This window comes from Chiloscyllium plagiosum, chromosome 6, assembly GCF_004010195.1.
Source record: "Chiloscyllium plagiosum isolate BGI_BamShark_2017 chromosome 6, ASM401019v2, whole genome shotgun sequence".
NCBI classification, from domain to species: Eukaryota; Metazoa; Chordata; class Chondrichthyes; order Orectolobiformes; family Hemiscylliidae; genus Chiloscyllium; species Chiloscyllium plagiosum.
Genome location: NC_057715.1, coordinates 45,655,549 through 45,682,749, shown reverse-complemented (window position 1 = coordinate 45,682,749; position 27,201 = coordinate 45,655,549). Strand labels below are relative to the sequence as shown.

At 41.4% G+C, this 27,201-nt stretch overlaps 1 protein-coding gene across 5 annotated transcripts in view; it reads right to left on the bottom strand.

The window, feature by feature from the left end:
- uggt2 (UDP-glucose glycoprotein glucosyltransferase 2) overlaps window positions 1-27,201 on the bottom strand; it is a 386,557-nt gene that overhangs the window by 241,941 nt on the left and 117,415 nt on the right. For all 5 annotated transcript variants that reach the window (XM_043691459.1, XM_043691457.1, XM_043691458.1 and 2 more), the window contains exon 11: window positions 11,603-11,663. In XM_043691459.1, coding sequence (XP_043547394.1) covers window positions 11,603-11,663 — 61 coding nt within the window. The remainder of the gene's footprint in view (window positions 1-11,602; window positions 11,664-27,201) is intronic.

The following is a 27,201-nucleotide window of genomic DNA, read 5'->3' as shown; positions in this document are numbered from 1 at the left end:
CAACAATTTGGATAGGAACATGAATAAGAAAGGTTTAGAGGAAAATGGGTCAAACACCAGCAAGTGGGGCTAGTTTGGGAAATTTGGTCAGCACAGATGAGTTGGACCAAAGGATCTGTTGCCATGCTGCATCACTCTACGGGTAAGTAGAAATGTGGATTTGAGATTACAATTACATGAGCCATGATCTTATTAATGGTGGAATTAGCTCAAGGGGCAGATTGGCTTGCACATGCTCCTAGTTTGTAAGTTCATGTACAATTTTGATCTCCTCATCTAAGGAAGGAGATACTTACTATAGAGGGAATCAATGAAGGTTCACTAAAACGGATTTGTGAAATAACAAGATTGCCCAATGCGAAATGATTGGGCAGCTGAGGTTTGTACTTGCTGGAGTTCAGAAGACTGAGATCCCACTGAAGCATACAAAATCCTTAAAGAGGCTTGCCTGGGTAGATGCAGGAAGGATATTTCCTGTGGCTGGGTCTAGAAAGAATTGCAATCTCAGAATAAGGGATAGGCCATTTAAAACTGAGATGAGGAGGGATTTCTTCACTCAAAGGGTGGTAAATGTTTGGAATTCGCTACCCCAAATGGCTGTGGAAGCTCCAACATTTATTTCTATTCTTTCATAAAATGGGAGCATCACTGGTGGCCAGCTTATGTTGCCCATCATAAATGCCCTTGAACTGAGTAGCCTGATGGACCATTTTGGAGGATTATTAAGAGTCAACCATATTGGGGTGACCTGGAGTCAGTTGTAGGCCAGACTGGGTAAAGATGGCAGATTTTCTTTGCTAACCAACTATTGTAGACCAGATGGGGTGTTAGGACAATCAAGGACAATTGACATGGTCACCGATACTGAGACCACCTTTGTATTCCAGGTGTGTGGGGCAAAACGGTGGTTCAACGGTTAACACTGCTGTGGAACCTGGGTGTAATCTCAGCCTTGGGTGACTGTCTGTGTGGAGATTGCACGTTCTCCTAGTGTCTGCGTGGGTTTCCACTCACAGTACAAAGATGTGCAGGTTAGGTGGATTGCCAAGCTAAATTGTCCATAGAATCTAGGGATGTGCAGGCTAAGTGGATTAACCATGGGAAATGCAGGGTTACAGGGATAGGTGCGAAGAGTGGGTCTGGGTGGAATACTGTTCGGAGGAGCAGTGAGAGCTTGATGGTCTGAATGGCCTGCTTCCACACAGTAGGGGTTCTCTGATTCTATGAATTGAAATTACATCAGGTGTGGTGATGTGAACTCATGCCCTCAAACACATTAAGATGAACCTATGGACTATTATTTCATTGACATTACCCCATCCTCTCTATATTAACAAGATTCAGCACACAGGTCAATAGATTTCTAGATACTAAATCAAAGGATAAACAGCACAGAAAAGTGCCCTTTAGTTATTGATTCCATGCTGGTCAAAAACAATCACCTAACTCATCATTCGAAGCGGCATTGAGTATAACGATAGGCAAATTATAGTGCAGCTTTATAGAACTTAAGTTAGGCTACTCTTGAATATTGCGTACAGTTTTCCTGAAGAAGGGCCTGTGCCCGAAACGTCGAATCTCCTGTTCCCTGGATGCTGCCTGACCTGCTGTGCTGTTCCAGCAATAAAGTTTCAACTTTGATCTCCAGCATCTGCAGACCTCACTTTCTCCTCTGGTCACCACACTACCAGAAGGATGTGGCTGCACTGGAGAGGGTACAGAAAAGGTTTACCAGGGTGTTGCCTGATATTGGGGATTTTAGCTATGAGAAAAATTGGATAGACTGGGTTTGTTTTCACTGGAATGCAGGAGGCTGAGGGGTGACCTCGTAGAAGTTTATAAGATTGTGAATGCCATGGATAGAGTGGAAAGTATGAGGCTTTTTCCCACACTGGAGGGGTCAATTACTAGGGGACATAGTTCAAGATGTGAGGGAGAAGTTTAAAAGAGATGTGCGAGGCAAGTTTTTCATACAAGGGGTGGTGAGTTGGAGGAGGTGGCAGAAGCAGACACACTAGCAGCATTCAAGAAACACATGGATGAATACATGAATAGGAAGGGGATAGAGGGATATGGATCCTGTAAGTGAAAACAGTTTTAGCATGGAAGAGGAAAGTATGGTGGCACAGGCTTGAAGGGCCAAGGGCCTGCTCCTGTGCTGCATTGTTCTTTGTCTTATAATTCACAAGGTGAAATGGCCAGAGGGAGAAAAACATAGGGAACAGCTGCAAAATGCTTTTTCAATTGACTACTTCAAATGATTCCAAACTAGGACCATTTTTATGATTAAACACTCCCAAAAACAGCGATTTTTGAGAAGATTTGTAGCTCAGGTTGATGATTAGTGTGTAAGTTAGCATGCTGTGCTGGAAGATTTGTTTTCAGATGTTTCACCAAAATCTCTAGCCACATTACCTTGCATCAAAGACATATCAGAAATGGCTTCCAGACTACTCAGACCCCTTAGCATCATGGTAGCCCACAAACCTACCATCACACTTAAACAGTGACTAATGAACCTAAAGATACTACCAGCAAATCTAACATCATTTACAAGATACCATGCAAGAACTGTAAAAAACACTATATCGGACAAACTATCAGGAAACTTGCCACCAGGATACATGAACACCAACTGACCACCAAAAGACACGACTCACTATCACTAGTTTCTATACATACAGACAAAGAAGAACCTCACTTTGACTGGGACAACACACACAGCCTAGGATAGACAAAACAAAGGCACACACAAGAATTCTTAGAGGCATGGCATCAACAAACACATAGGATCTAAATCTATGTACCTTCCCTTGAAAAAAAGGACCAGAAATGACATCACTCACCTGAAGAAACCAAGACCTACAAGTAGAGAGGCAGGACATAACACCAGTGCTTCACCAGAGACTCTCACTGATGATGTTACCTGGTATGGTGACGAATCATCTGAAAACAAATCCTCCAGCTCAGCGAGCTAACTAAGATACTTATTCCCAAATAAGCAACAGAAAAACCTATAATGTCAGCTCCACTATGATGAGTGGTAACACTGCAAATTGGATTTCTCCACATGGTTCAGAAGACAGGGCAAAGACAACTGCTTGGGGATAAACTACTGAAATGTGTTTGTGTATTTCTCTTGGAAGTACAGCTAAGACGACCCACTCATAAATCAACCCTTTGAAGCTTTGATGCCACAGGGGGCTCATAATGCAGGAAACATTCTACAGCAGAACATCATTCACACAAGATTCTGTGACAGAACTGCATTACAATTCACTAGGTTCAAGGAAGTGCTTTCTGAGTTAATGAGATTAGATATTTAAATAGAGTACCAAGACAGAACTACTGTGTACAAAAACATTTTTAGCTTAAATGAGCTTTGGGTTTCTGTTGAAAACTGTTAGAACTATCAGGCATACACGGACTTTCTTGTATACCACAAAAACAAATATACATTTTTGTTCATTGAAGTGCTTTTCAAGCTCTGCTAATTTATATGAATGCATCTGAACTTGCTTTATGACCAGTTTTGTTTCAACAAATATATTTTATTTTGTGAAATATATTTATATTTGTGAAGGTACATTAAGATATCACAGTAAATGGCCTACCTCTCCTACTGAGAATGTGGAGAGGGTATAATCAAGTAGAGAAAGAGTTACGTTCTGAGTTTTATGAAACAAGAGATTCAGCTGAGCATGAATCAGATCAGATAAAGACTTGCAGTTAACAAGTGCTGGGGTGCTGGAGGCAAGGGTACTGGATTAACAAGATGGAAAAGCATTCATTATGTAGAGTCATTTAGCAATATTGGAAGCATTCGGTATGTATGGTCAGTTCAACAAGGTGAAAGGTATTCATTATGTGAAGGTAGTTAAGGTTCTGTACATTCATTGTGTAACACCAGATGGCTTAATCTTTGCTATTGACACTCGCTGATTGTGAAGGTCACCCAATAAATATGTATGTTGCCTTATCTGGATCCTCTTCCATGTAAAATGACTATAGAATTCACTGAGAAACTGCTCTTCCAGAGAAGTCCATGAACTCATGTCTCAGTGCACATGGGCAATCATTCTTTCTCCCTCCAGGGCCCAGAATAAAGATGAAGAAGGTCTCCGAGTGTTTTGCTTAGGCAGGATGTAACAGGGACGACACTACATCTTGGGAAGTTAAACAAACTATTCTGATCCCACTTTCCAGTACTTGGCCCATAGCTATCGCAAGTGCATATCTAAATACTTCTTAAATAGGACATAGTCAGGACTGCAGATGCTGGAGATCAGAGTCAAGAATGTGGTGCTGGAAAAGCACAGCTTGTCAGGCAGCATCCGAGGAGCAGGAGAATCGATGCTTTGGGTGTAAGCCCTTCATCAGAATTCTTTGCGTATTGTCCATATCTTTCTATTTCCTACCTGTCCATGTGTCTGTTCAATTGCCTCTTAAGTATGTTATGCTGCCTGCTTCTCCCACCTCCCTGTCAGCACATTCCAGGCACATTCCACCCTTGACGTAAAAGACTCGACTCGCACATGCCCTTTAAATTTTCTCCTCTCACCTTAAACCAATGCTCCTTAGGAGTTTACCCTGAGAAAAAGATTCCAACTATCCGACCTATCCGTGCCTCTCAGTTTTACATACTTCTATCAGGTCACTTCACAGCCTTCCATTCTCAAACGAAAACAATCCAAGTTTGTTCCATGTCTCCTTATAGCTAATATACTCCAATTCAAGCAACATCCTGTTAACCGCTTTAGCGCCTTCTCCAAAGTCTCCACATCCTTTCTGCAGTGTGGTGACCAGGACTACACACAATAGTCAAAATGTGGCCTAACTAAAGTCTTCTACAGTTGCAACATGATTTGCCAAATTTTATGGAGAAAGTGAGGTCTGCAGATGCTGGAGATCAAAGTTGAAACTTTATTGCTGGAACAGCACAGCAGGTCAGGCAGCTGTATACCACAAAAACAAATATACATTTTTGTTCATTGAAGTGCTTTTCAAGCTCTGCTAATTTATATGAATGCATTTGAACTTGCTTTATGACCAGTTTTGTTTCAACAAATATATTTTATTTTGTGAAATATATTTATATTTGTGAAGGTACATTAAGATATCACAGTAAATGGCCTACCTCTCCTACTGAGAATGTGGAGAGGGTATAATCAAGTAGAGAAAGAGTTACGTTCTGAGTTTTATGAAACAAGAGATTCAGCTGAGCATGAATCAGATCAGATAAAGACTTGCAGTTAACAAGTGCTGGGGTGCTGGAGGCAAGGGTACTGGATTAACAAGATGGAAAAGCATTCATTATGTAGAGTCATTTAGCAATATTGGAAGCATTCGGTATGTATGGTCAGTTCAACAAGGTGAAAGGTATTCATTATGTGAAGGTAGTTAAGGTTCTGTACATTCATTGTGTAACACCAGATGGCTTAATCTTTGCTATTGACACTCGCTGATTGTGAAGGTCACCCAATAAATATGTATGTTGCCTTATCTGGATACTCTTCCATGTAAAATGACTATAGAATTCACTGAGAAACTGCTCTTCCAGAGAAGTCCATGAACTCATGTCTCAGTGCACATGGGCAATCATTCTTTCTCCCTCCAGGGCCCAGAATAAAGATGAAGAAGGTCTCCGAGTGTTTTGCTTAGGCAGGATGTAACAGGGACGACACTACATCTTGGGAAGTTAAACAAACTATTCTGATCCCACTTTCCAGTACTTGGCCCATAGCTATCGCAAGTGCATATCTAAATACTTCTTAAATAGGACATAGTGAGGACTGCAGATGCTGGAGATCAGAGTCAAGAATGTGGTGCTGGAAAAGCACAGCTTGTCAGGCAGCATCCGAGGAGCAGGAGAATCGATGCTTTGGGTGTAAGCCCTTCATCAGAATTCTTTGCGGATTGTCCATATCTTTCTATTTCCTACCTGTCCATGTGTCTGTTCAATTGCCTCTTAAGTATGTTATGCTGCCTGCTTCTCCCACCTCCCTGTCAGCACATTCCAGGCACATTCCACCCTTGACGTAAAAGACTCGACTCGCACATGTCCTTTAAATTTTCTCCTCTCACCTTAAACCAATGCTCCTTAGTAGTTCACCCTGAGAAAAAGATTCCAACTATCCGACCTATCCATGCTTCTCAGTTTTACATACTTCTATCAGGTCACTTCTCAGCCTTCCATTCTCAAACGAAATCAATCCAAATTTGTTCCATGTCTCCTTATAGCTAATATACTCCAATTCAAGCAACATCCTGTTAACCGCTTTAGCGCCTTCTCCAAAGTCTCCACATCCTTTCTGCAGTGTGGTGACCAGGACTACACACAATAGTCAAAATGTGGCCTAACTAAAGTCTTCTACAGTTGCAACACGATTTGCCAAATTTTATACCCAGTGCCCTGACTGATTAAAGCAAGTATGCCACTTTTGTTGCCACTTTCAGGAATCTATGGACTTGTACCGAAAGAACCCTTTGTATGTCATTGTTCCTAAGGGCCCTGCCATTCACAATATGCTTTCCTCTTTCATCTGACTTCCCAAGATGTATCATCTTATAGTTATCCAGATTAAACTCTATCTGATCTATATCCTTTGATAATCTTCCTCACTATCCACCTACTTTTTCAAACAAGTCATTTATTTATGTGTAACAAATGAGATCTCAGCACTGATCCTTGTGGAACACCATTGGTCATAGATTTCCAGTAGAAAACAACCATCCACAACTACCCTCTGTCTTCTACGACAAAGCCAATTTTGTAACCAAATTGCAATCTCACCATGGATACCATGTGAGTTAATATGGACCAGCCTATCAGAAGGGACAGTGCCAAAAGCTTTAGTAAAGTCCACATCCACAATATCATCCACCCTATCTTCATCACTTTGCCAAAAAACTTTAGTTTGTGAGACAAGACCTTCCCTGATAAAGTCACGCTGACTATCCCCTAATAAGTTGGTTCTTCTCTAAACATGAGTAAATCCTGTCCTTGGGAATCTTCTCCAATAATTTCCCTATAACTAATAGAAGGGTCACTGGTAATTTCTTGGATTATAACTGTAGTCCTTCTCCAAAAATTAAACAACACTGGCTATTCACCAGTCTTCTGGGATCCTGCCTGTAGCTAAAGAAGATATAAAGATTCCCTGAAATTTCCTCCCTTGCCTCCTTCAGTGTTCTGGGAGAGATCCCATCAACCCTGGTGACTTGTCTATCTTAATTCTTTCCAAGACAGCCAACACCTGCTTACTTTTAATATTTACATGCCTTAGACAACAACAAATTCCTCCCTAAACCTACCACCATCCATGTCTCTCTCCTTGCTGAATACTTATGCAAAGTATTCCTTAAAGGCCTCACACACTTCTTCTGGCTCCACGCGTAAATTCTCCTTGAGTGGACCTACCCTTTCCCTCAATACCTTCTTGCTCCAAATAAATATGTAAAATGACTTGGGATTCTCCTTAATCCTATTTACCAATGAAATTTCATGGTACCTTCTAGCTATCCTAACTTCTCATTTAAGTTTTCTCAGTTTCCTTTATACTCTTCAAGGGTTTTGTTTGATTACAATTACCTAAACATGACATATGCTTCATTTTTCTTTTTAACTAAATTTTCAATATCTCTTGGTTCCCAAATCTTGCCATCGTTATCTTTCATCCCTACAGGAACGTGCCAGTCCTGAACTTTGATTAATTGCCTTTTGAAATATTCCCACGTGTCAGATGTGGATTTACCTCCAAACAGCCGAATCCAATCTAATTTTTCCAGTTCCTGCCTAATAGTGTTGTAATTAGCCTTCCCCATTGGCATCAAAGATCCTGGCACTAGGGGAGATACGTCAAAACTGGGGAAAGTTAACCTACTCCAACAACCTTATAGTTTTTAACATTATTCCATGATCTGCTTATCATAGAATCACAGAATAGATCAAATAATCCCTACAGTGTGAAAACAGGCCATTAGGCCAAACAAGTACACACCGACCCTCTGAACAATAATCCACCCAGATCCATTCCCTATTACTCTGCATTGCCCCTGACTAATGCATTTAACCAACACGTCCCTGAACACTGGGAAATTTAGCATGGCCAATTCACCAAATCTGCACATTTTTGGATTGTGGGAGGGAACTGGAGCACCCGGTGGAAACTCATGCAGACAGGGGGAGAATGTGCAAACTCCACATAGGCATATATGTGCTCCTTTATCTCCTGTCGGTTATTAGGAGGCCTATAGTACACCCTATTACAGTGATTGCACCTTGCTTATTCCTGAGTTCCAAAATTATGGCCTCACTGGATGAACTCTCCAAAATGTCTTCTCTTAGTACAGCTGTGAAATTCTCCTTAATTAGTGATGCAACTCATCTGTGCCTTTTACATCCCTCTCTATCATCACCCATGAAACACTACACCCTGGAATGTTGAGCTGCCTGTCCTGCCCTCCTCTCAACCAAGTTTCCGCAATGGCTACAATATTGTAATTCCATGTATTAATCCAGGCTATAAATTCATCTGGTTTACCTTTCATACTCTTTGCATTAAAACAAAGACACTTCTAACTGCCAGTCCAGCTGCATTCATAAACCTAGTTCTGCCCGTCTTTCCTATGAAACTGATTTGACTTAACACGACATTTTTCTCAATCACTCCACATACTGACTTAAATATTATGAGGATTTCTGCCTCTACCACCATTGCAGGCAGTGGGTTGCAGATTCCCAAATTCCTCGGGATTAAAAATATTTTTCCTTGCATTGTACTCTAAAACTTCTGCCCTTTACCTTAAATCTATGCCCCTGGTCATTGATGCCTACACCAAGGTGAAACGTTTCTTCCTGTCTACCCTATTTATGCCCCTCCTAATTTTATAAATCTCAATGTCTCCTCTCACTTCTAAGGAAAATAACCCTAGCTACTCTAATCTCTCTTCACAACTGAAACTCAGGCAACACCCTGGTAAATGGATGTAGGTTTGCTCGCTGAGCTGCAAGGTTCATTTCCAGATGTTTCATTACCCTACTAGGTAACATCTTCAGTGGGCCTCAGGCGAAGCAATGCTGAAAACTCCTGCTTTCTCTTTATATGTTTGGGTTCCTTTGGGTTGGTGATGTCATTTCCTGCGGTGAAGTCACTTCCTGTTCCTTTTCTCAGGGGGTGGTAGATGGGGTCTAACTCGATGTGTTTGTTGATAGAGTTCTGGTTGGAATGCCATGCTTCTAGGAATTCTCGTGCGTATCTTTGTTTGGCTTGTCCTAGGATGGATGTGTTATCCCAATCGAAGTGGTATTCTTCCTCATCTGCATGTGAGGATACTAGTGAGAGAGGGTAATTTCTTTTTGTGGCTATTTGGTGTCATGTATCCTGGTGGCTAGTTTTCTGCCTGTTTGTCCAATGTAGTGTTTGTTACAGTCCTTGCATGGTATTTTTTAAATAACATTAGTTTTGCTTGTTGTCTGTACAGGGTCTTTCAAGTTCATTAACTGCTGTTTTAGTGTGTTAGTGGGTTTGTGGGCTTCCATGATGCCAAGAGGTCTGAGTAGTCTGGCAGTAATTTTTGAGATGTCTTTGATGTAGGGCAGAGTGGCTAGAGTTTCTGGATGTGTTTTGTCTGCTTGTTTGGGTTTGTGGCTGAGAAATCAGCAGACTGTGTTCATTGGGTACCCATTCTTTTTGAACACACGGTATAGGTGATTTTCCTCTGCTCTGTGCTGCAGTGTGTGTTGGCTCGTTGAAATAATGTTCTGATGCAGCTTCGTTTGTGGGTATTGGGATGAATACTTCTGTAGTTCAATATTTGGTCTTTATGTCCAAATATTTCTGTAGATGCTGGTTTGAAGTTCCCCATTGGCTGTTCGCTCTACTGTGACATCTAGGAATGGCAGTTTGTTGTTGTTTTCTTCCTCTTTAGTGAATTTTATGCCAGTAAGAGTATTATTGATGGCCTTGAAGGTTTCCTCTAACTTGTTTCGTTTAGCGATGACAAACAGGCAGAAAACTAGCCACAGGATACATGACACCAACTAGCCACAAAAAGACATTACCCTCTCTCACTAGTATCCTCATATACAGATGAGAAAGGACACCACTTCGACTGGGACAACACATCCATCCTAGGACAAGCCAAACAGAGACCCACACGAGAATTCCTAGAAGCATGGCATTCCAACCGGAACTCTATCAACAAACACATCGAGTTAGACCCCATCTACCACCCCTTGAGAAAAGGAACAGGAAGTGACTTTATGAAGGAGATAACATCACCACAGGAAATGACATCACCAACCCAAAGGAACCCAAACCTATAAATAGAAAGCAGGAACTTTCTGCATTGCTTCGCCTGAGGCCCACTGAAGATGTTATCTAGTAAGGTAACGAAACATCTGGAAATGAACCTTGCAGATCAGCGCGCAAACTACATCCAAAACCTCAACCTGAGCCACAAATCTTCTCAAAACTCGCTAAAATCCTGATAAATCTCTGCACCATCTCCACTGCCACATATCCCTCCTATATTGTGGATTCCAGAACTGTACACAATTCTGTCCTATGGTCTGATCAATATTTTATGCAGCTCCAGCATAATCTCCCTGCACTTAAATTCCATGCCTTAGCTAACAAAAATAAGGATACCATATGCATTCTTAAACCATTTTATTCACCTGTGCTGACAGCTTAAGGGACCAGTATACATGCACACAAGGTCACTCCGTTTCTCAGTGCTTCCCAAGGTACAGGCAAAACAAAGTGTTGAAGATTAGCCATGGTCAGGTTTGAGGGGCCAAATGGCCTATTTATGTATTTTTATATTCCTGGACATTTTAAAATATGCCAAGTAATAATTTTAATTTCCTTACATTGCCCCAAAATTCTAGCAATTCAGAAAAATACTGCAATCATTTTCAACTTTGACTTCCTAACTTATGTGGAAATAATAATGTTAACAAGGTCAATAGAATTGTCGAAATTGGTAACCCTTGGGCAAACCCATGAAGTGGGTTTTGCAAAGAGACAAAATTTGGTTCTCAAACTGTAGCCAGATGCTGGAGCTGTGATTCTTTAAATATGTGTGACTGTTCTCTGTAACTTTTCAAAAGGATTCAGGCAGCATTTAGTTTATTAGATTAGATTCCCAACAGTATGGAATCAGGCCCTTCAACCCAACAAGTCCACAATGACCCACCGAAAAGTAACCCACCCAAACCCATTTAGCTACCCTATATTTACCTCAGACTAATGCACTTACCACTCTGGGCAATTTAACATAACCAATTCACCTGTTCTGCACATCTTTGGATTGTCAGAGGAAACCGGAGCACCTGGAGGAAACCCACGCAGACACTAGGAGAATGTGCAAACTTCTCACAGACAGTCGCTCGAGGTGGGAATCGAGCCGAGGACCCTGGCGCTGTGAGGCAGCAGTGCTAACCACTGAGCCACTGTGCCACCCCGATTACATCCACAGTTTTCAATGGCGAATGCATCTTTCTTTTTTTCTAGTCAGCTTGAAATCAAATGTGACCATATTTGAATGTGGTCCCCATCACTGAAGACATACAGTTTCTCTGACAGAACAAGCCTACCTTTTGATTTGCCTCAATTTCATCTCGTATTCCCTGGTTTACTGCTATTCTTGTCAGTGACCTATGGTAGAATTCAAATAAAATATTTTAGTAACACAAATTATATGACATCTTCTTTTCTCCGCTCTGAGATTTGTCTTAGATAAACATGAATACTGGGACTCGAGTAAGTTCTGTCTGTGTCTCTCTTTTGGTCATCGTTCAAACCATATTAAGCAAGCTAATGGATCTGGAAGAATTGCAATAGTATAATACAGTGGCAAATAACAGATCTTGTAAATGTGACTTGATGGAAAGTCAGCACTTGGTTATGAAGACAATGTGCAATAATTGGATGTAGTGAGTGTTCTGGGATGGTCCATACTGCAAGTGCATCCTCCATTAGTTCTTCAATTTTGCCTTGACATTTATATGAGATGCAATTGTAAATTATATGTCTGAATTTAATGAACAAAGTTTGTCATTAGCAATAACAAACTGAGTGCACACATTCGGGTTTAAGACTTTTGTTTTCATGGACAGGAATATACATGGACAACTTTATACCCACTGCATCACAAAAGCTACCACACAAACACATAAATATATCATTAGAAGCAGAAAGTGGTCACTTGGCCCTATATGCTTTCTCCGTCTTTCAGTAAACTGAGGTGATTATCCCACAACCCTACATATTCTCAATATCCTTTCTTGTCAAGATCCATCTATCTCTGCCAATGTTCAAGGACTCTATTTCCACTGCCTTTTCAGGAAGGGAGCTCCAAAGATGCATGACTAAGAGAACAAAATCCTCATTTTTACTGTCTTAGATGGGTGACTCTTGATTTTGAAACAATGACCACCTCATTCTGGATTCTCCCGCAAGAAGAAACATCCACTCCAGGATCCTATATGTTTCAATCAAGTTACCTCTTACTCGTTTAAACTCTAGTGGATACAAACTCAGCCTGTTTGACATTTCCTTAGAAGATAATGTGAGTTATTCTGGGTAAATCTGCACTTTGCCGCTGAGCTGTTACTATAAAGGAAGGAAGGCAATGACCTAGTGGTATTGTTGCTAGCTGAGTAACTCAGAGACCCAGGAAATGTTCTGAGCAACTGGGCTCAAATCCCATCATAGGACATGGTGGAGTTTGTATTCAATAAAAGAAATCTGGAATTACAAATCTAATGATAACTGTGAAACTGATGATTATTGTCTGATCTGCATATGACAGCAAACTGGCTGACTTTTAACAGCCGTCAGAAATGGCCAAGCAGGCCATTCAGTTAAATCAACCACATGAAAGGAGAATGAAACAGTGGGCCATCTGGTATTGACTTAGGCATTGGAAATAACACAGCAAAGACAGCCCTGCCAACCCTGCAAAGTCCTCTTTACTAATATCTGGCACAGGTGCCAAAATTGAAAGCATAGTCTAACAGACTAGTCCAGCAAAAGCCTTACATAGCTGCAATCACACACACAGAATCATACCTTATGCATGTCCCAAAAAAACACAATCATAAGATATAGGAGTAGAATTAGGTCATTCAGCCCATCAAGACTGTAGTGCTGGAAAAGCACATCAGGATTCCTGATGAAGGACTTATGCCTGAAACGTTGATTCTCCTGTTCCTTGGATGTTGCCTGCCCTGCTGTACTTTCCAGCACTACATTCTCGACTCTGAGCTCCAACATCTGCAGTCCTCACTTTCTCCATTCAGCCCATTGAGCTTGCTTTGCCATACAATTATGGCAGATATATTTCTGAGTTCTATTCTCCTGCCTTCTCCCTGTAACCCTCAGTCCCCTTAATAATCAAGAACCTACCCCTCTCTGTCATAAATTCAATCAATGACATGGCCTCCTCAGCCCTCTGCAGTAATAGATTACACAGATTCATCACCCTCTGGCTGAAGAAATTTCTTCTTATATCAGTTTTAAAGAGTCATTCCTTAATTCTGAGGTTGTGCCTTTGAATGCTAGTCTCTCCTATTTGTGGAACCATCCTCTTCACATCCACTCTATGCAGATCTCTCAGTATTCTATAAGTTTAAATAAGATCCCCGCTATCCTTCTAAATGCCATGAAGTACAGACCCACAGTTTTCATGTACTCCTTATATGACAAGCCCTCCACCCCCAGGGTCATTCCTGTAAACCTCCTTTGGAGGCCAGCACATCGTTCCTTAAATAAGGGGATTAAAACTGCTCACGATATTCCAAATATATTCTGACAAGAGCTTTATACAGCCTCAGCAGTAAACCTCTGCTCTTGTATTCTAACCACCTTGAAATGAATGCTAACATTGCATTTGCCTTCCCTATTGCTAATTAAACCTGCATGTTAAGAGAAACCTGAATTCGGACTTCTAAGTCCCTTTCTGATTCAAATTTCCAAAGCCTTTCCCTGTTTGTAAAATAGTCTACGTCTCTATTCTTCCTCCCAAAATACATGACATTTCACTTTCCACATTTATTCCATCTACCACTTCTTTGCCCACTCTCCTAATCTGTTCAATTCCTCTGCAGCTTCCCCACTTCCTCATCACTACTTGTCTCTGCATCGATCTTTGTGTTATCTACAAACTTAACAACAATGCCATCAGTTCCTTCATCTAGATCGTTAATGCATAATGTGAATAGTTGTGGACCCAACACAGACCTTTGCAAAGCTCTACTCATAACTAGCTGCCATCCTGAAAAAGTCCCTTTATCTCCATTGTCTATTATATGCCAGTCAGCAAATCCTTTATTCATGCCAGTACCTGCCCCTAACACTATGGTCTCTTACCTTATTTAGCAGCCTCCTCAGCAGCAGTTTGTCAAAGGCCTTCTGGAAATCCAAATAGATTCAAATGGATGTCACTGGCTTTTCTTTGTCTAATTTGCTCATTACTTCATCACTTCTTCAAAAGAATTCTAACAGAGTTGTTAAGAATAACAACTCTCTTTGATGAAGCCCTATTTTCCCATGCACTTCCATGTATTCTGTAATCTTATCCATAATAATGAACTCTAAAATCTTACCAGCGTTCAAGATCAGGCTGATGAGTCTATAATTTCGTATCTCCTCTCTTGCCCTCTTTTTAAATAGGAGTGTTATATTAGCCATTTTCCAGTCCACTGGTACTTCTCAGGTTTCAGTGATTCTTGACAGATCACTATCAATGCCTCTTCAGCTATTGCCTTCAGAACCTTGGATGCAATTCATCCGGTCCAAGTGTTTATCCACCTTCAGGACTTCCAGCTTTCCTGCTACTTACACTACACTCAACTCTGCACCCAGCTGTCTTGGATTTCTGGTATAGTATTGATGTCTTCCGCTGTGTCTTCAACCTGTTCAGTTCCTCTGCCATTTCTTTGTTCCCCAGTACTATTTCTCCAGCCTCTTTTTCTAGTGGTCCAATGTCCACTTTTGCTTCTCTCTCTTAACGTTTGTGTATCTAGAAAAGCTCTTTTATATTACCTTCCAGCTTACCCTCATATTTCAGTTTCTTCCCTCTTACTGCTTTTTTAGTTGTCTTCTGCTGGTATTTAAAGAGTTCCAAATCCTCTGGCTTCCCACTAATCTTCACCAAATTGTATGCTTTCTCTTTTGCTTTTAGGCCATCACTGACTTCCGTTGTCAGCCATGGTTGCCTCATCCTCACCTTGGTATATTTCTTCTTCCTTGCGATGAACTTCTGTAGTACCTCCCGAATTATGCTTTGAAATTCCTGCCTTTGCTGCTTAACCGTCTTTCCTGCTGGGTTCCCTTCCAACCAACTCTGGCCAGCTCCTCCCTCACATCCTTGTAGTTACACCTATGCAACTGTGACATTGTTGCTTCTGATGCAAGCCTCTCCTTTTCAAGGAGTGAATCTATCATATTATGGTCACTGCTCCCTAAAGGGTTTCTTCACTTTAAGCTCCCTAATGAAGTCTGCCTCATTACACATCACCTCTAAGTATGTCCTGCCCCACCTGTAGGGATGGCATACTGTCACAGGCACAGTGCTGTACATTCAGGACAGAGTTGCCCGAGGAGTCCTCAATGTTGACTTTGGACCCCATGAAGTGGCTTGGTATCAGGTCAAAGCTTCTCCTGTTTACCTCATAACTTCAACCTTTGGCAGATGAATCGGTACTCTTCCAAGTTGAACAACACCTAGAGGAAAGACTGAGGGTGGCAAGAGCACAGAATGTACTCTGGATGAGGGACTTCAATGCCTACCACCAAGAGTGATTCAACAGCACCACTACTGATTGAGCTGGTCAAGTCCTGAAGGACATTCCTGCTAGATTGTGTCAGTAGCACGTGTTGAGGGAAAAACATACTTGATCTCATCCTCACCAATCTTCCTGCCACAGTTACATTGTCCATGTCAGTATCTACAAGAATGGCTGCTACATGGCCCTTGTGGAGATCAAGTCCCACCTTCAGACTGAGAATACCCTCCATTGCGTTGTGTAACACTATCACTGTGCTAAACGACTTTGAGCAGACCTAACAACTCAAACTGAGCAACCACAACTTGTCATCCACCCCTGCTGCCACCCCTTGATAGAAGGTGTCATCAACAGTGCTATCATGCAGCAATAACCAGCTACTGATGCTCCATTTTGGTTCTGCCAGAACCACTCAGCTCCTGACCTCATTTGAGCCTTGATCCAAATGTGGTCAATAGATTTTAATTTGAGAGATCAAGTGAGACTGATTTGGCCTTTGACAGAATGTGGCATCCTGGAACCCTAGAAAAAAAAGAGAATCAATGGAAATCAGGGGACGATAAAGTTGCCATAGTCGCAGAGGACCATAGAAACAGAAGACTTGTGGTTTAACCTCAGGGTCAGGTAGGAGGACAGACTGCATAGTAACCTCAGCCAATATGGGAATTGAATCTGTGCTGTTGGCGTTACTTTGCATCACAAACTAGCTATCCAGCAGAATGTGCTAACTGACCCTCTTATCAGGTTGTAGTCATATCTGACACAAAGCAAGATGGCTGTGGTTGTTGGAGATCAGTCATCTCAGCTCCAGGACATCGCTGCAGCAGATCCTCAGAAGACCGTCTTCAGCTCAAGTATCTTCAACTGCTGCATCAATGATCTTTCCTCTATCATCAGGTCAGAAGTGGGGGTATTCACAAATGATTGCATAATGTTTAGCACCATTCTTGACTGCACAGATAATGAAAACGAAATAACTTCACAGATGCCAGTATCCTGTCACCAAGTCACCCTTTATCTACACATGAACAATACTGCCTATTCAGATTCAGCTCTCAGGGTGCCAGAATCTCTGACACTCCTATTTTAAATCTATCAGTCAGGGCTACCTGATTGGATCAGGTTAACAGTTCCAATTAGGGAGCTCATATTCTATGAAGTCTACCTGGATGACTTTGAAAATCACTACATCCCTCTCCCTCTGAGTCTGATAACATATTCTGGTCCTTTTTTTTTGGAGAGCTTCCTGGAATGTTTTAGCACTGGATCAGCTTCCTCCGACTCAGCATCTGATAGGGGAGGTGTGCAACGCACAGGAGCTTGCCTCTTGTGCCAGGAGCACCTGAAAGAATTCCTTCTCTCTTCCGATGTCAACGTGGCTACATCCATCATGTCCATCTCGGATTTAGAAGATTCGTCAATACTTAACAGAGAGGGTGAACCCAGAAGTTCTGCAAGCCTTTCCAATTGTTCCAAGGGCAGGGCATGTTTTGCCCATGCACCGTTTGCAAATTTGTTTGCTTTCATATGGTCATGTGCTTGTTCAGGACCATCGCACGAACTTTATATGTCACTGGTACTGACATTGAATCAACCATCTGTCTTATGGATGCAGGGCCATTTCCATGATTTTTACACAACTTTGACTCCTGAATCAAACTGCTTCTCTTGCTTGATGGAGTCTTACCTTCAGCATTGCCAGTCTTCATGCATTTCACCCTTCCCCCAGGTCTGGGAAGATCAGACTTAGCCATTACCAACCATTAGCCAGTGCCATCCCCATAGTTGCATATGAGGTATTCAAATAAGAACTGACTGCTTGATATCTAGTAAGGTTATAGGCTGTTTCTTTCCTTCTCCAAAAACCGGGGCTTATCCATGCAACCATTTCAAAGGTTGACCCTTTTGTAGGAGTTGATACAAAAGTGCCAGGATGGAGTCCAGGTTATTTATGAACTTTCTATCATAATTTACTAGCCCAAGAAATGACCTAAACTCTTGCAGAGATGTGAGAGCCGAGGCATTTTTCATCACCAATCACTCTATATTCACTCTATTCATCGCCAATGCTCAGTAGCAGCAGATATTTAACAAGCTCCTTATTCAGAATATTCCAAATCCATGATCACTATCATCTGGAAGAATAAGGGCAGCAGTTACATGGGAACAGAAAAATCTGTAAGTTCCCCTCACCATCCTGACTTGGAAATATATTGGCATTCCTTCAGTGTTACGGGGTCAAAATCTTGGAATTCCTCCCTCAGTAGCACTGTGGTATTACATACACCAGATGGGCTGCAGCAGTTCAACAGAAGCTCACCATCATCTTCTCAAGGGCAACTAGAGATGGGCAATAAATGGTGGCCCAGCTAGTGATGACCAAGTCCCATGAGTGAGTGGATAGGTGGAGATGGAGCCTAGAAAGAGGGATACTCGAAAGGGATGGGTGGCAGGAGGATTATTGCTAGTAAGCTACAACAGAAGAAAAGCTGGACAAGTGATAATGAGGTAATGTTATTGAACTTGTCTTTCCATTTTTTTTAACCACACTCTGGTCCTGTCATGATATGGGTTGCTTTCAGCACAGCGAACCCATTCTCATCCAGTCTTAGTCCTATTACCACATTACATGGATTGCTTTTAGCAGAGCCTATCTATTGTCTCCAATTCTTAGTATTCATTATCGCTTATAAAGCTTTTCTTCTGTCCCGATTTACTATCAATAATTCCCTTATATGCTTACCTTTTTCATATCTCCATAGCTCCGGGCTCAAATTCCACTTAACCACACACCGGAAATGTTATCGCTGCTTTGTCCCCACAGATGATGCCAGGCCTAATGAGGTTCGCTTTCAATCTCTTGTTTTCATTTCAGTACTCTAGCATATGTCATTCTTTGTTTTCCTATAGTATCTTGTTAACTGATTAATCAATCTTACAACCTTAGTTATTTCCCTTTTATCTGAAAAGTGTGTCTACAAGTCAGCATCACTCATGAAGCAGAATGAGATATATGCAACAATTGAGCATAATTGTGAAGCAACTGAGAATGCAAACCTGTATTAGAAGTGCAGCAATGGCAGGAGATAAAAAAAATAGTAGTCGGCAGCCCATTTCAACCTGTTAGTACCTGTCAGAGCCAGTTTAATGCCGCAGGAAAAAAATGTAGGTGATGAGTGGGTGTTTCTTCTGTGGCTGTTTTAATTGGCTAAGTGGTTTAAATCAGAAAATGTTAATACAGCTGGGGAGAGTAAAACTTCAATTAAAATATTTAACATCCAAATTAATTAAATTAAATAGAGATTGCTGGACAGGCAACATATTGTAGTTGTAATATCGGAGAATTGGTGATCAGCACTGCAATCCATGATGACCACATTTACTGCAAGTTTTGCTTGCTCGAAGAACTTTGACTCAGAAGGGTGAGTTGCTAACTTTCATATTTCAGGGAGAGGGTCCATTACCTGGACACATAGTTTGAGGAGATAGTCATAGCTCTTAGGTTAATTATATCACATAGAACATTACAGCGCAGTACAGGCCCTTTGGCCCTCGATGTTGCGCCAACCTGTGAAACCAATCTAAAGCTCAGCTAACCTACACTGTTCCATTATCATCCATATGTTTATTCAATGACCATTTAAATGCCCTTAAAGTTGGCGAGTCCACTACTGTTGCAGGCAGGGCATTCCACGGCCTTACTATTCTCTGAAAAAAGAACCTAACTCTGACATCTATCCTATACCTATCACCCCTCAATTTAAAGCTATGTCCACTCGTGCTAGCCATCACCATCTGAGGAAAAAGACTCTCACTGTCCACCTATCTAATCCTCTATCATCTTGTATGCCTCTATTAAGTCACCTTTTAACCTTCTAACAAAAACAGCCTCAAGAGTCTCGGACTTTGCTCATAGGACCTTCCCTCCATACATCCTGGTAAATCTCCTTTTGCACCCTTTCCAATGCTTCCACATTCTGTGTATAATGCTGCAAACAGAACTGTACGCAATACTCCAAGTGCAGCCGCACCAGAGTTTTGTACAGCTGCAACATGATCTCATGGCTCCGAAACTCAATCCCTCTACCAATGAATGCTAACACACTGTACAACTTCTTAAAAACCCAACCAACATGGGTGGCAACTTTCAGGGATCTATGCACATGGACACCGAGATCTCGCTGCTCATCAACACTGCCACAAATCTTACCATTAGCCCAGTACTCTGTATTCCTGTTACTCCTTCCAAAGTGACTCACAGTTTTCCACATTAAATTCCATTTGCCACCTCTCAGCCCAGCTAGGCAACTTATCTATGTCTCTCTGTAACCTGCAACATCCTTCAGCATTGTCCACAACTCCACTCACTTTAGTGTCATCTGCAAATTTACTAACCTATCCTTCTGCGCCCTCATCCAGGTCATTAATAAAAATGATAAACAGCAGTGGTGTGGTGCAAGGATCTTATGAATCTCAAACACAACTAGTCTAATATCCTGTGTCTCAGTATTCTCCTCGACAACATTAGTATTCACACAGGAGAAAGACAATGAAAAATACTCATTTAGCACTTCTCCTATCTCTTCAAACTCCACACACAACGTCCCACTACTTACCCTCTTCTTATCTTCCTCATTTTTTTTATTCCTGACTCACCTATAGAAAGCTTTCGGGTTTTCCTTGATCCTACCTGCCAAAGACTTCCCATGTCCTCCCCTGGCTCTTAACTCTCTCTTTAGGTCCTTCCTAGTTAATTTGAAACTCTCAAACACCCGAACTGAGCCTTCATGTCTCATTTTTACATAAGCTTCCTTCTTCCTCTTTACAAGAGATTCAATTTCTTTAGTAAACCACGGTTCCCTTGCTTAAACACTTCCTCCCTGCCTGTCTGGTACATACTTATCAAGGACACACAGTAGTTGTTCCTTGAACAAGCTCCACATTTCAATTGTGCCTATCCCCTGCAGTTTTCTTCCCCATCCTATGCATCTTAAATCTTGCCTAATTGCATCGTAATTGCCTTTTCCCCCAGCTATAACTGTTGCCCTGCAATATATATCTAACCCTTTCCATCACTAAAGTAAATGTAACCAAATTGTGGTCAATATCACCAAAGTGTTCACCTACCACCAAATCTAACACCTGGCCGAGTTCATTACCCAGTGCCAAATCCAATGTGGCCTCGCCTCTTGTTGGCCTATCTACATACTGTGTCAGGAAACTCTCCCACACATTGGTTAAAAATTGACCCACCAAAGTACTCTAACTATAGCATTTCCAGTCAATATTTGAAAAGTTGAAGACCCCCATAACAACTACCTTGTTATTTTCACTCCTATCCAGAATCATGTTTGCAATCCTTTCCTCTACATCTCTGGAGCTATTCAATGACCTATAGAAAACTCCCAACAGGGTGACCTCTCCTTTCCTGTTTCTAACCTCAGCCCATATTATCTCAGAAGACGAGTGCTTGAACGTTCTTTCGGCCACCATAATACTGCCCTTGACTAACAATGCCACATCTCCCACTCTTTTACCATTTTCCCTGATCTCACTGAAACATCTAAATCCCGAAACCTGCCACAACCATTCCTGTCCTTTCTCTATCCATGTCTCCAAAATGGCCACAACATCGAAGTCCCAGGTACCAGCTCATGCTGTAAGTTCACCACCTTATTCTGGATGCTCCTGGCATTGAAGTAGACACACTTCAAACCACTTTCCTGCCTGCCAGTACACTCCTGCAATCTTGAAGCCTTCTTCACAACCTCACTACTCTCACTACTGTACACTGGAGCGACAATTCAGGTTCCCTGCTGAATTAGTTTAAACCCTCCTGAAGAGCATTAGCAAATTCCCCCACCCTCCTCCCCAGGATATTGGTACCCCTCTGATTCATCCCGTTTATAGAGGTTCCACCTACCCCAATTACTCAGGTATCTGAATCCCTCCTTCCTGTACCATCCCTGTAGCCACATGTTCAACTGGTCTCTCTCTCCTTATTCCTCGCCTCACTAGCATGTGGCACAGGTAACAAACCAGAGATCACAACACTGTCTGTTCTAGCTCTAAGATTCCACCTTAGCTCCCTAAATTTCTGCCTTATATCCCCATCCCTTTTCCTACTTATGTCATTGGTGCCTATGTGACCACAACTTGGGGCTGCTCCCCCTGCCCCTGAAGGATCCTGAAAACACAATCAGAGTTATATCAAGTTTGGTCTGTGGTCAGGGCCAGGGGGTATGTTTGTGAATAAGGCAGGTACAGGGATCTCAAATTTAGCTTTGGAGGAGCAACAGGCACAGCCTTCCCATTGATGCAAGATTCTTGCTTCTAGTCTAAACGAGGGCACAGACTGCAGGGAGGGTGAGGGAATTGGCCACAACACAATTGTCAAGAATACCATTCAACTGGAGGGAGAAAAGAAAAATGCAGTCTTAATAGGGGACAGCATAGTTATGAGAATAGATACTGTTCTTTGTAGAAAAGATAGATTCTCAAAGGCTGTGTGGGTGTATCTGCTGCCAAGGTTAACAAAATTTCTCCTGGATTGGAAAGGAAATTTGAGTTGATGGGGAAAGATCCAGTTGTTGAGGTCCATGTGGGTACTACTGATTTGGGCAGAACCATGAAAGAGTTTCTATTGAGGAATTCCAACATATCAGAGCTAAATTAAAAACAGTTAATAATGTCCGGATTCCTGTTTCAGCTATATGGATATTGGCATGGGTAAACTAACAGAAATAAACTTACAGATAACAGAATTAATTCAGAGTTAGAAGTAAATGCATGGTTCAAAGACTGTGTGAAAGAAATGGTTTCTATTTCATGGGGCATAGGCACCAATATTGAGGAAAGAAAGAGCTGCTCCACCGGGACTTGCTACATTTAAATCAAAAGGATCAGTGTCCTGGCGAATCCTACATCCACGGTCATAGATCATGCTTTAAACTAATTAAGGGGGATGAGTTCAATTGAAGGGAAGTTTAAAGAACATAAAAGAGAAAGCAGAGGTGCAGGGTGGTGAAGAGGCAAATGATAATCAAAATGTGACAGGAAGGGGCAAAACTATAAGTACAAGAGTAGAAATATACTTGATAGCTATTACAGAGATATGGTTGCATGGTGACCAAGACTGAGAATTAAATACGCATGCATTTCAGAAAAAAATGGCAAAAATAAAAAGGAGATAGCATAGCTTTGATAATAAAGGATAATATCAATGTGGTTGTGAGTAATCATATAGTGCAATGGATCACGATGTGGAATCAGTTTTGGTGAAAATAAGGAATAGCAAGGGACAGAAGTCATGTATGGATGTAATCTACAGACCCCTGAAGAATTTCCTCATTGTAGGACAAAGTACAAATCAGGAAATAATGGAGACATGTAAGAACAATCATTTGTGATTATAATTTGTCGACTGGTCAAATGGTATGGATAAGGTAACACAGAATTTGTATAGTTCATCAGAGACTGTTTCTTAGACCAGTAGAATCTACCTAGCAACATGCTAATGAGACAGGAATAGTAAGAGATCTTATATTTAAGCAATCTCTAGGGGATATTGATCACAGCATGGTAGTGTTTCAAAATCAGAGTAAGGGAGAGCAACCTGGGTCTGAAACCAGTGTCATCAACTTAAATAAGGGCAATACCAAAGGTATGAAGAAGTTGTATAAACCAAGCCAGAAAAATAGATTTAAGGGGTAAATCAGTGAATGAGCAAAGACAGACATTTAAGCATCTTGCTCAGTGAAACTTTCTTCCAATCAATATTAAGGATGAGAAGGATGAACCACACATGATTAACGAAGACAGTGCCCAATCAAAAACTAAGGCATACAAAGGAGTGAAATCTATTGGTTAAAATAAAGGAGAACATTGATTATGAAAGGAAATAGGCAGAAAAAAAAACAAACTGCAAGAGCTTTTATGGGCATACCAAAAAAATACAGTAGCTAAAGCGACTGTGGGACCCCTAGAGGATGTGCCTGGAGAACTGATAATATGATAGATAATTTGATAATAGATCGATAATAAACTAATATTGTGTTTGGGTCTTCTCAGTGAAGTACACTACAAACATGCCAAACATAACATTGAAGCAAAGTGCTAATGGTGAGGAAGTTTCCTGTAACAGTTTCTAACACGAGGGCCAAAAACTTTGAGAAATTAATGGAAGTTACCAGCACCTGACAGGTATATATGGGAAGTAACTGTAGAAGTAGTAGAGGCATTGAACAAAACATTCCACAACTCACTGGATTCTAGGAGCAATCTAGCGATTGGAAAATTCAAAATGTGACATCCCTGTACGAGAAGGGAGGGAGACAGAAAACCAGGAATCTGTTGGCCAGTTAGTCTAACATTGGTCATTGGGACAACACTACAGTCCATTATTAAGAAAAAGGTAGCAGGACATTTAGAAAACATTAATACAATCAAACCAAATAAATATGGTTTTAGGAAAGGATAAACATGTTTGACAAATTTGCTTGCGTTCTTTGAGGATATAGCAAAGCAAAGTTGATAAAGGGGAACCAGTAGATCCAGTGCATTTGCATTTCTAGAATGTATTGAAAAATGTGCCACATAGAAGTTTACTGGAAAAGATAGGACCACACGGGATTTGGGCTATGTATTATCATGGATTGAGGATTGATTAACACACAGAAGACAAAAAATCAGGATTAACTGGTCTTTTTCATGTTGTAAAGACATAACTAGTGAAGTGCCACAAATCCTAGAGCCTTACTTATTTACTATCTGAAGTAAGAATCTGAAGAGGACAGAATGTTGCATATCTAATTTTGCTCGAGACAAAAATAGGTGAGAGGGCACATTTTGAGGGTGGCATGGTGTCTCAATGGTTAGCACTGCTTTCTCACAGCACAGGGATCCAGGTTCATGTCCAGCCTCATTTGACCATATGCGTGGAGTTTGCACATTCTCCCTTTGTCTGCATGGGTTTTTTCTGGATGCTCTGGTTTCCTCCCATCGTTTAAAGAAATGCAGGTTAGTTGGTTTGGCCAAATTGCCCATAGTGTCCAGGGATGTGTAGGTTAGGTGTATTAGCCATGAGACACGCAGGGTTATCGGGATAGGAGAGGGATGAGTTTGGGTAAGATGTTCTTCAGAGAATTGGTGTGGACTTGTTGGGCAGAATATCCCGTTTCTATGAATTCTACATGGGGATATAGACTGAGTGAGTGGGTAAAACTTTGGCAGGTGAAGTTTGATGTATAGTTAGGGCTCTGTACCCATATATATGCAGTTATGCACTTTGATAGAGAGAATCAAAAGATAGATGAGTATTTAAATGGTGAGATAATCCAAAAAGTGCAGAACAGAAGGATATGAGTGTTCTTGAGAATGAAATAGATGATGTTATCTAGTAATTATGAAGGTAAATAGAATTTTGTCCTTTATTGCTAGGGTGGGGGTGTATTGGAGTTTAAAACTAGTGAAACCTTTTTACAACTGTACACGGTTATGGTGAGGCTGCAGCTGGAATACAATGTACAGTTTTGGTCCCTCTATCTCAGAAAGGTTATATTGGCCCTGGAGCCAATTCAGAAGAGATTCACTAGGTTGATTCCTGGAATGAAGAAGTTGACTTACAAAGAATGGCTAAAACAGGGTAGGCCTTTATTTATTAGATTTTAAAAGAATGAGGGATGATCATATTGAAACGTAGATGATTCTGAGGGGTCTTGAAACAGAGTAGATGCTGAAAAGAGGTTCCCACTAGTCGGGTCATCTAGAACTAGGGGAATGGTGATCAATAAGGGGGCACTCATTTAAAGCTGAAATGCAAAGAAATTCCATACATAACAGTGTAGCAAATGTCTGGAGTTCTCTTCCCAGAGGGTTGTGGAGGATAGATCATTGAATGTATTTAAAGAGGAATTAGACAGACCTTTGAAATGTCAAAGAGTTGAGGGCTACAAGGAGTAGGAGCAAGTGAGGACTGCAGATGCTGGAGATCAGAGCTGAAAATGTGTTCCTGGAAAAGCGCAGCAGGTCAGGCAGCATCCAAGGAGCAGGAGAATTGACGTTTCGGGCATGAGCCCTTCTTCAGGAAGGGCTCCTGAAGAAGGGCTCATGCCCGAAACGTCGATTCTCCTGCTCCTTGGATGCTGCCTGACCTGCTGCGCTTTTCCAGCAACACATTTTCGGCTAGAAGGAGTAGGCATGAAAGAGGATTGCAGACCTGTTGCAGATCAGCCATGAACTCATAGAATGGTGGGCAGGTTTAAGTGGATGCCAATTTTTATGACATTCTAAATCACCCAATCTTTGCTCCCTGCTGAAAGCACTCATTTGACATAAAATTCTCCACTATCTATTGCAACCCTCGGCTCAATACAGCACTGACAGATAGCCTGAAATTAATACAGAGTTGAGATAAATATATGGGGAGGTACATGAGCACAACAGGGCTGCAACCAAGCCGAAAGCAAAGCAATGCTTTGTGTAACTCTTTTATTGTTTGCAAGAATGACCCTGACATTCTGGTCACTTTTGATTTCAATTCACCATATCACTTTCACTTCATCTCTTATGCTAAAAACTTAAAGCATCTTTCCAGCAAAGCTCAACGCAAACTGGAGGAACAGCCACGTGAGCACTTTTCCACTTGAGCACACCACCACCTCCTGATTTCAATACTGATTTCAACATCTTTAGACCATGAGCTCTATCTTTCATTTTTATTACATCCCCTTCCATTTCAATGTCTTAAGTTTACTCTCAGTAGAGCTGACCTATTTTCTGCCATTAACATCTATTATTCAATGATATCTCTTCTCTATTACCCTTCGCACTCACCTTTACTGACTGTTATACTTGGTCCTTTGCTCCCTTTCTCAACAGAATAGATTAGATTAGATTACTTACAGTGTGGAAAAAGGCCCTTCGGCCCAACAGGTCCACACCGACTTGCCGAAGCGCAACTCATGCAGACCCTACATTTACCCCTTCATCTAACACTACGGACAATTTAGCATGGCCAATTCACCTAATTTGCACATTTTTGGACTGTGGGAGGAAACCGGAGCACCCGGAGGAAACCCCTGTGAGGCAGCAGTGCTAACCACTGTGCCACCGTGCCGCCCATCTTTTCATTTCCCTATAATTCTGAAGAAGAGTCATATCGGATTTGAAACATTAATTCTGTTTCTTTCCACAGATGCTATCAGACCTGCTGAGGTTTTCTCGCACCTTCTATTTTTTTCTTCAGGTTTCCAGCATCCACAGTAATTTGCTTTAATTACAAGAGTTAAGGATGCTTTATCTGGCAGAGATCGCAGCCAAATGTTGCTGCAAAGGACTTAGGCAAGCACATTAATGGACTTGCAGGCAGTAGCAGCCCTGTGGATATTAACATGTTAGGCACACTG